Source organism: Limulus polyphemus, unplaced genomic scaffold (genome assembly GCF_000517525.1).
Source record: "Limulus polyphemus unplaced genomic scaffold, Limulus_polyphemus-2.1.2 Scaffold1007, whole genome shotgun sequence".
NCBI lineage: Eukaryota > Metazoa > Arthropoda > Merostomata > Xiphosura > Limulidae > Limulus > Limulus polyphemus.
In genome coordinates, this window is record NW_013666617.1 from 237,503 (window position 1) to 248,064 (window position 10,562).

Genomic DNA, 10,562 nt, shown 5'->3' on the forward strand with positions numbered 1-10,562 from the left:
AATCGCTGTCTTTCTTTCTCCCTGCCTGCTTCGTCTCTGTCTCCACTACTGCTTCAACTCCGTCTGTCTCTCTCACTGTCTAGCACTTATATACGATAATACTGCCTGTTCTAGAAACTTCTAAGACTCTCAACACGTGCTACCAGCGTCGGTTGACGCAACGCTGTTGCAACACACTAGCGAATCTTCTAGAATATTTGTCACATGACCCCGCTGTCCTAACGCACTAGCGAATCTTCTAAAATACTTGTCACGTGACCGCGCTGTCCTAGCGACCCCCCACTGTCGTAACAATACATTTCTTTTTCTGAAAGTGGAGTACTTTTCTGAAATATATTTCATTTTTTGGTTCCTTGAATATTCCTAGCATTCTCTTCTTCCACTTACTTTATGATTGTCACTGTTATCTTTCTGTGGTTGTTCTATACTGACCATTTGTTATTCTGATACTTCTAAGTCTAAGAGCTTAGCAATAGTGACTTGGGCTTCTTGTCAGGCTTTACATCTCAACTATACTGAAGTGCGACTTTGAATAGTCTAAGACTTCACTTCTCTATTAAAATCTTGAAACTCATGCCACTGTGCCATCTGTCATAACCTTGTATGGAACTGATTAACTGTCTTGCCTGTTGACAAGCTGGTTTTAAACTTTTTATAGACTTCAAACCCTGTTTTTTGAGTAGCAAACTGATTATTCAGGATATAGCTGTAGGATAATTGTCATCACCTTCAATGTCTGGTAATGATTCAAAGAAGTCACATATCACTGGTCCTTCATAATACAATAGCATGATAACTGTCTTCTTTGGAAACTTGAATGACACCCCATGATATTTAATTTAAACCCCTCCCATATTTGCTTATAAAAGTAGTTAGATTTTTACATTTTGTATATCCACACTAACAACTCACACTGCTTGTTTAATTGATTGAAAATACATGTACATATTTGTTTTTCTAAACTAATATTTCTAACCAAATTATAACATTGTTTATCAACAAGTTGCAGGAGGCAGACAAAACCTGTTGCAATTCCCTTACTAGACATTTCAAGATTACTATACTAAGTTTCAAGTGTTATAGAAAAAGTCTGAACACTTGAAACTTAGTATAGCTATTATTTGAATTGGAATTTGAATAACTACTATTCAAATTCAAACAGTAGATTCTTCACTTCACAAATACTGAACTGCCTATCCAGGAACCCTAAACCAATTGTTATTTCTATTGTGGTTAAACAATCTAATAAACTAACATTTTTTAAGGCACTGTTTTGGAGACATTTTCCCAACAAGCTATTGGATAAGTCACCAGTAAACATTCAAATTAGTCTTGTAATATACTGAACAACAGTGTTAATTACTACAAAGAACTGGCTAACAATTTTAGATTGTTCACATTAATTCTTGTCATAGATTTGAAGCACTAACAGGTGGCATTATATATAATGTAACCTGAATAACACATACTTTAGAACGGTTTAGACTTTACTGGTTACTACAGGAACTCTTAAGATATAGGGTCTCGTTAAAATGGCAGCTCAAAGCAGTGTGGTTACGTGAATTGAGTAGTTCTATGGTTGGTCTAGGAAAAGGTTTGAAATTTCAATAAAGCTTCTGAAACATTTTAAATGAAAAAATTGTTAAACATATCTATACACTGAGCTCTTGTTTAATTAAAAAAAATTACCAAAATAAAGAAAACTATGCTAATTAAAACATAAAATAAATAAACAATAATGTTGGTGGTTTTGATATCAAAGATAGTATCAGTTAAGTTCTCAAGAAAAGAAATAATTGTAAGTTTGGAAAGTAATATTATTTTCACTGCAAAACAAGTTATACAATGAACAATGTGATACATTCAGTGCATAAATCTTCATCATAATAATGCTGCCTCAGCAGTTATCAGTGTAATAAAAAAAAGTAAAAGATGTTAAAATAAATTGGGGCAAGAGTACTTTCCCTTATAAACAAAGAAGAGAATTATGAAATAGTTTATTGAAGATGTTTTCTTTTAACTTATTTCAGAAACCTAAATATATTGCCACTACATACAAGAATGAATAATAATAATATTAATGTTATAAGCTTTTTTTTAAATCAGTTAGTGAGTTTAATACTTGCTCATGAATATAAGACTTAATTAGAAGACACAACTTTATGGTTTTAGAGATTATCCTGTATGCCAAAACAACTTACATGATAAATTTAGATTCTAATCAACATCAATAATTAAAATTGAAATAAAACTCTTACATGTTCTCACTCGTGTAACCAGAATAATTTCACTTTCCACTAAAATGATGATTCTTATATTTTATGTAGGTCTGTTAGAAAATGTCAAATACACAGGTACACTTACAAAAAAAGACATTTAAATTACTTTACAAGTAATATTCAAAACCAGTTTAGGTCATTTTGTGTATACTTCATGACATGTTTTTATTTTTTATTTAGTTAATAACAAAATGAATGAAAATGACCAGTTACTGCAAAGCAAAGATTTCTGGAACAATTTTTATAAGAGTGTTGTAGTAAAACAACAGTGGAAATCTGAAATACAAGCAGATGGTGATGATAAGAAGTGGAGTCAGTTGAAGGACAATAGTGACCACTGGTCCATTCTTGTATATGAAGCATGTTGGGAGTTGAGTCACAGAATAGAAGGCCATGGGGTAATGGAATTTCAGAGGTTGGGACTAAAGACTGTTCTCATGGACTATATTTTGCATTTACATTACTTCCAGCTGGTGGCATCACTAATGCAACAAAAGGGATTGGGAGTAGATGTGAAAGGTCATAACAACTCAAACATTCATGACATAGACAAGTTGGACCCTTTGATGCTTGCTGGCTACACACACAGATTTGTCAACAACCAAGAAACTGCTTTGTGGAAAAGTTGTTTGCAAAGTCACCTAACCAACAACCCACATCATGAAACCCATCCAATATGGCACCAAGACTTTTGTCCTCAGACAAGCTTACTTAAAAACAACTGCAGTCATTGCAAAAATGAAAGAGAGAAAGCTTTGATTGAGATGATATGTGATAAGGTATCTCGTAGAGTGCAGAAAGAGCTACAAGGTAAAATGGATGACAAAATGTGGGACATTGAACTTTACTGGTTTTCACAACTTCCTCTACAGTGGCAAGAACATGTGGATAAAATTTTGCAGCAAATGAAAATAAGATAAATATAATACCAAAATTAAGTTTTTTATATGAAAATGTCGGATTTGGACATATTTAAATAAGAGATCAAATGCATTAAATTATAATCCATTTGTTTAAACCTTATTCTAAAAAATGCAATTTATAGGAATGTAACTTGATCATTGATATTTAAAAAATATCAATGCCTTTATGATATATCTTTCAAATAGCATGTTATTTACACATATATTGCAGTAATATATTTAATTCTTTGAATTTAATGTTTAAAATAAAATTTGTCCAAGTTCGATACTTAGCTATTCTTTCTTACTATATCATTTATTCTAGATTTAAATCTGTAATAGTTAGAGTAAATTTCAATTAAAGGTTTTTATCTTATTTCAGAGGTGAGATCTAAAATTTACATTGATACAATGACAACAGTGAATCAGTTTTAATAGAAATAGCTGAAAGCTAAGTGGTCTACAGATTTATAATAAGATAATTAATCAATGGATAAGAGGGGGAGAGAAGAATGAACTAAAAAATAATATATATATTTTTAAAATAAGCTAAATTCAACATAATTGTGAATTTATTTTCAATGAAAAGTGGTGAGAACTAACATACAGCATAATTTGTTTTATGAAATTCAATAATATAAGTACATCTCAAAAAGTCCAAGGTAAATTTCTAAATAACATTTTGCTACAAATGTGTATGCAGATGATACTAATTATTTCTTCCTTACAGAATCAGTGCATGAAATTACCGAACAAAATCTTGAATGTTAGTCAGTACACTTGGATATTATTGACAAAAGAACTAAATATACGATCATTATAGGTAACTACAAAGCTAGAATCTGTATTGTAACACAAAATAATAATAAATTTAGTTTATTAAATGTCTTGGTGTTCTTACTTATCAAGAATTTTATGCTGGGAAAATTCAGGGGTGCAAAGAGTGAAATCTACCAAAAGGAGTGTCACACCCATAATTTTTCAAAATTATTTTATATGTTAAACTACTCACCAATCAATTTACTTTTGTACAACACCTAGGCCTATCAAAAGTAGGGTGTGGAAGATATTGCTGCACACCCGATAGTTAAGGGCATAATATGGATAATACACAACTTTATGGTTGTATGACATTTAGCATCCACAACATCAAAAACATTCCCATGTGTATGAAAAAAATACAGTGTATTTGAAAATTAACTTTCACTGTACAATGTGCTACTTCATCCACTGTAGTCATATTCCAGATAAAAATGTCCACAATATAACATTAACTTAGCCATATGATGTCTAATAGCAATGGGGTGTTTGTGTTTAAACTGATTAGTAACAAAGTTCCTGAGGTGACAAGAAATCAATAAAGAATGATAAAGAAAGAAATATAATTTCAATTATCACATACAAAAGAAAAGCATTGGACAGGATTTAGAGAAAAAAAAACAACTTAAAAGGAATATGCAGAAAATATTTCCAGCATAGATATCTAGGCTATAATGATTCAAAAACGTAAAATAGACATTTCGAGATACAACATTATTTGAAAACTACTCAAAAATTCAAAAGAAGCTAATATAAGAGACTAAAGAATTAAATTCTTAGTCCAAAAGGGTTAATGAAAATGTCAGATACTATATAAAAACAGCATGTTAAGGCCTTTAAAGTACAAAATCCTAAAGTAAAAAGACAAATAGAATTAGTGTGGTAAGCCCAAACTGACAAAAATGAACGAACATTTATTGAAAAATGAAATACAAAGAAACTTAAAAAAGAAAGAGATAAAATATAACAGACAAAGAATCAACTACATGTTATTCATAACACTAATTAATAAAAGATATTCTGACAGAAAACACAAAAAGGACTTGCATCAATACTGAGTCAACAAATTAAACAATTTGGTGGGAAAAAATCAGCATGTAGATGATGGAAAGATGAAGTTGTGATAGCAACTTCACATTACAAATAAGTAAAAGAGATAGTGAATGCTTTAGAGGAGCTATTTAATACAACCAATCTACAAAACAATTAGCAACACAAAATATGACAAGTCTGGTCATTTCTTTCAATATGGAGTCTGAAAATTAATCCATGGTGCAAAGTACCTACCTGAAACTGATTGACAAAAACAACAAATGAGTAATGAAGGAGAACTAGATAAAAGTATACCTGCCACTAAATCCCCACTGTCAAAAGATTGTGGTGAATAAGCATGGAGACCTCAATATTTATGAATCATTATAAAATAAAAAACACTTCATAAACGCACACAAACAACATTAGTATTTTGAGAGGTCCAGTTCAGCAGTCAGTACAAGTATTTAGCTTACTAACTATTAAGGAACTAAATAACAGCATGTCTGAATCATTTTACATTTGTACTTAAATGTTCAGTAATTAGAACTAACAATAATATTAAGTATACAACTTTATTATTGCAAACATACCATTTAAAGTTTTTATTATATATATATATATATTAAAGAGTTTTGTTTACCGAGAATAAAACATTTATTGTATTTAAAAAAATAATTCTGCATATCCTATATTATTTCAACTGTAAAAATATCAGCACTTCTATATATATATATATATATATATATATATTCATATATACAGAGTGGCCCAAAAGTAGGTATATAGTATTGGAGAGTACTCGAGGACAATGTGTACAGTAGGAAATCACGGAATGTTGATGAAATGAAAGGGTACATCACAGTTGCATTTACAAAACTTGATGGACAGACATATTTGTGTCAAAACGTTTGCAAAAGGGTGGTAGGCAGACTCCAGGATTGTGTAAACAGCAACAGATTTCAATTTCCCCATAATTCCATACCATGTGTAAAGTGCCATTACATAAATTATCAATTATCAACTGTATACCTACTTATGGACCATCCTGAATATGAATAATACTTTTTTAAATAATGTACTTTATCAGTTTATCACATCAGACAGCAATATTTGCTAGTGCTTTAGCAACTTCCATTGGTGAAGTAGCTTGACAGCTTAAAACCTGGCTGAAGGTACCCTGTTTACTTGTAGAAGGCATAACCTACAAAACAGACATGATTTACAATTATCAAAATACTTTTTTTTCATGTGCAAGTATAATAAGATAGGTTAAGCACTTATTGTAACTAAATTTGTCCACTAATTTGATATTAGATTATTTAATACAATATTTTATTATACAATGCTTTAATTCTTTGGACTTGATATATAAAGTAAAACAATCCAAACTTTAGTATTCCCTTCTTTTGTGGTAACATAATTCATTGTGATTTAGTGTTGCGACTGCAATACCTACGGTTGTTATGGAACTTAAATAATTACCCAATTGGAAAATTCTTTGTGAAGTTTATTGTAAGCTGGTAATTAATTTATTTTTCACTTTTACTTTACAACATTGTTAAAGTGTATTAAAATATTGCTGTTTAACCTAAAAACACTTGGTCTGTTGCATGTATAATAATAATTCTTAAAGTTTTTATTAAATCATATATTTACCACAGTTCAATATGTGCACCATGAGATACATGCAAAATGTCCATTCTGTACCCAATCTCCTACCAGCTGTTTTGCATAATTTTAGGAGTATCCTTTGTGAAGGATTCTTAGACACATTGATGCAATTCATCCTAACTTGCAACCTTAGAAGTGTAAACCCTGTTCTTTATGAAGCTCCATAAAAAAGAAAAAGTCCATACACATAATGTCTGGAGAAAGCAGGGGCTGACTGATCAGACTTCCCAACCCAATCCACTGACAAGAGAATGTTTCACCAAATGTGTTGCAGACACTAAGGCACCAGTTTGAAGGAGTACCTTTCTGCTGGAATAATATGTTAAAAACATCTACCACAACTGTAAAAAAAAACCAAAAAACTTTAAACATTATTCTTGCATATGCAATTAACCATGTGTCTCTAGGTTAAAATTTTTTTTCTCAATATGATTTTTCAAATGTGTTTCCAAAATTTTTGGACACCCTGTACTTCAAATTTCTGACAGTTACATTTGGTCTTGTATGCTATGTTGCAGCTCTGTCAAGGTAGCAGGTTCATCATGATACATCAATATTCTGATGGCCCAATACCACAAAAAATGCAGAAATGAGATCTGGACTATGTTGCCCGTGTGTGTGTGAAAAATGTCTGCTGATTATTTGACACATAAAAGTATGTTTCAACAACGTCTTTGTAGTCTATACAATGTGAATGGAACACAATCTTGAATGAACTCTCTTCTATTCAAACTTCTCTTTCCTGAAATACAGGAAAGACAATATGTTCAACATGGGTTGATAGAGTTAACCACTCACTGATGTTTTGCAAAATTAATTATTTCTGAGTTCCTCAAAGAAATGAGGTCTGAAGACAAACTTGCTCAAGAATCCAACCCCACTGTAACCTTTGCATCATGCAGTGGCTGTTACATAAAAAATATGTCGATTACTTTTCTTCATATGAAATAGTTGTAAATTTTTAACTGGCCATGAAGAGTTAAAGTAAGTCCCATCAATCACAAGATGTTGTCTAACAAGGTGTCATCGATTCCCACTCCAGCCAGTATATGGAGTGCATTGTAGCTGTTCATGCACATTTCATGGGTGATTTATATCCTATATGGTTACAGCATCAGTGTATTATGCATGACTTCAAGTCTGTTGCCTGTAGCAGTCCAGTATTATAGTAAACTGACCAAAAACGATTTACAAAAATAAGTTTTTTTAATGTAGAAAATGTACTGTATCTTTCAATATGACATAATGAAGTTTTTTTTATGTAGAGAATGTACTGTATCTTTCAATATAACATAATTAAGTTTTTTTTTATGTAGAGAATGTACTGTATCTTTCAATATAACATAATGAAGTTTTTTTTATGTAGAGAATTTACTGTATCTTTCAACATAAACATAATTAAGTTTTTTTATGTAGAGAATGTACTGTATATTTTAACATAACATAATGAAGTTTTTTTATGTAGAGAATGTACTGTATCTTTCAATATAACATAATGGAAGTTTTTTTATGTAGAGAATATACTGTATCTTTCAACATAACATAATGAAGTTTTGTTATGTAGAGATTATACCTTTAGGTAGAACTTCCATCTTTCAAGTAGGAATTTCCATTTTAAACAAGTTTTTTGGCTAAGAGACAAAGCTGTAAAATCTTCTACCTGTAAAATGTTTAAGAGTATAAAAGTATTGAAATTTCACAAACTTAGTAAAAATAAACTAAGTCATAGCCACATATAAAGTGAAAAAATGTTTTGATGGCTACTAAAATACCATTCAATAATACACTACAGAGATTCTTTATTGAAACATGGACTTCTGAGAACACTACGACATGAGCACTCTAGAGAAATCCCATTACCCATGTGAATGTACATGTAATGCAAAATAGTAATAATAAAGTACACTTTAAAGCCATTAAAGTTAACATTTACTTATCTGAAAATGTATTTCAGATAGATACTCAGCTCTCTGAACCACAAAGAGCTATTACTTCACATGCACTTTTGTATAAATTCCTACACATACCACAAGTCTTGAACAAAGCTCTCATCTCTACATGTATTGTATCAGCCTATGATGTAATCATAATTAGACTATAGCTTTCCACCAATAGCAGGGCAATGCATCCTTCATGTGCAGTAACTTCCATAAACACTAGAATTTGAACATAAGCTCATTCTTGATGAGGCAAACTAAATGCACCAGAAGTGAAGAGGAAAGGTGGGAGTTGGTGCAGAGAGGTGAGTAGCTATCTGAAATACATTTTCAGGTAAGTAAAATGTTAACTTTAAAAATGCTACCAACCTCTCTACACCATAAAGAGCTAGAATGCCGCACTAAAAATGGTGAAGATAAACTACAAAGACAAGCTCCATTATATAAACAGTGATATAAAAGTAAAGCCAATGGAGTGTGATATCCAAGAAGTAGTGTAAATAATGGGGCACTAATGAGTATGGGGTCATCCACAAACCCTCTTGCAAGATCTCATACAGAACACATCAATGGCTATAAGCAAGAGAAGCTGTGAGATGATCACATATGTGATGGAAAGAGACGTGAAAAATAAAAAAAGTCATCCCTAATGGAAGAAGAAACTAACTAGGTGAAAAGTATAACCCAACTGTACAAAGTGAAAAGAGATAAGTTATGAAAGCAAAAGAAATCCCATGACAAGAAACAACATTTACAAGTGCTAAAAAGGGGCAGTATGAATAGACTATACAGAATAAAGGAAACAATCTGGGTTGAAGTGATCACAGAGAGAGGAAAGGGAAGGATGAATGGAGAAAACATCCAATCACCCTCCCAAGCCCACAAATTTCGGGGTGGTCACAGATAGTGCGAGAGGAGGCCAAGGCAAGGGAGAATGGGAAGAAATATATCTGAATCATATAAAAGGAGGTTGAAACACACCGGGCATCCTCAGCAAGATAGCAAATGAATGAAAATGAAGAGTGTAGGGGAGGTAAAAAGGTAGTGATAATAAGATGTCCATAGTGGGAGAATATTTATTTAATATACCACAGAATGGAGAAAACCAATCTATGGTAGGGATCCAGGTGAGATAATTGATCTGCCACCAGGGTTTTATATTTCAAGATATGATAGATCGGCAACTAAATGTGGTGATTATAGGCCCAATAGAGAAAGTCCAGAGACAAGAAAACAGAAGTCCTAGGAGTGAGTGCCTCTCTGTCAGGAGAAAAATGAAAAACAGACAGATTTGATCATAATAAGAAGACCAGACAAATGAGTCAAAAGATGATGGCAAGCCTGATTAGTAGCCATCAGCTTGAGGAAATAGACGATGATGCCTCACTCCTGGAGATCAGATGCTGGAAAAGGATCATGCACCCAGAACCACACCCCATTGAAACAAAAGCTACAGAAAGGTGTGGATATAGGATTTGTTGGCATCAAGTACATAGCCAACACAAAGTGCCACCTGAGCTATGCTCACCATGAATATGGAAATCCACATATGTAAGTGGGAAAAGCCCACAGACAGACTCAAGGACTCCAAACAGTTTGAGGTCTGGGTAAGGTGGGGGAAGAGAGACATCCAGTGTTGTGTGGGATCAAGTGAGACACCACGATTTGGAAAGTATAAAAAAGAAGATAGTGTATGTGTGGGATATATCTCCATTGACAGGTCAGAACCCACTGAACGGGATGTGAATGAGCTCATCCAAGAGGATAGAGGGACTCAAGAGAAAAGAGAATCCCTAGAAAAGGCTCATGCAGGAAACATGACAGCCTCGTTATCAAGGACATCAAAGAAATAGGCTGAGCCTGCCCTGCATACATAGTGAGATAGAATCCTAAGTGAATGATATACACAGCATGGTCAC

The 10,562-nt window shown here is 32.4% G+C and overlaps 2 protein-coding genes across 2 annotated transcripts in view; one reads left to right on the top strand and one right to left on the bottom strand.

Annotated features, from left to right (window-relative positions):
- Positions 1-1,811: 1,811 nt before the first annotated feature.
- Positions 1,812-3,297, top strand: LOC111086307. Its single transcript, XM_022388688.1, has one exon. It carries the CDS (start codon positions 2,471-2,473, stop codon positions 3,197-3,199), a length of 729 nt encoding a protein of 242 aa, XP_022244396.1. The 5' UTR covers positions 1,812-2,470; the 3' UTR covers positions 3,200-3,297.
- Positions 3,298-5,655: 2,358 nt separating this feature from the next.
- LOC111086306 (meiosis-specific with OB domain-containing protein-like) overlaps positions 5,656-10,562 on the bottom strand; it is an 80,259-nt gene continuing 75,352 nt past the window's right edge. The window contains exons 10-11 of the mRNA XM_022388670.1: positions 8,280-8,366; positions 5,656-6,236 (exon numbers count right to left, since the gene is read on the bottom strand). Coding sequence (XP_022244378.1) covers positions 6,132-6,236; positions 8,280-8,366 — 192 coding nt within the window. The 3' untranslated portion in view covers positions 5,656-6,131. The remainder of the gene's footprint in view (positions 6,237-8,279; positions 8,367-10,562) is intronic.

Excerpts from the sequence above, each read along its gene's own strand:
- LOC111086307 (XM_022388688.1), top strand. The coding sequence starts at position 2,471 with ATGAATGAAAATGACCAGTTACTGCAAAGCAAAGATTTCTGGAACAAT.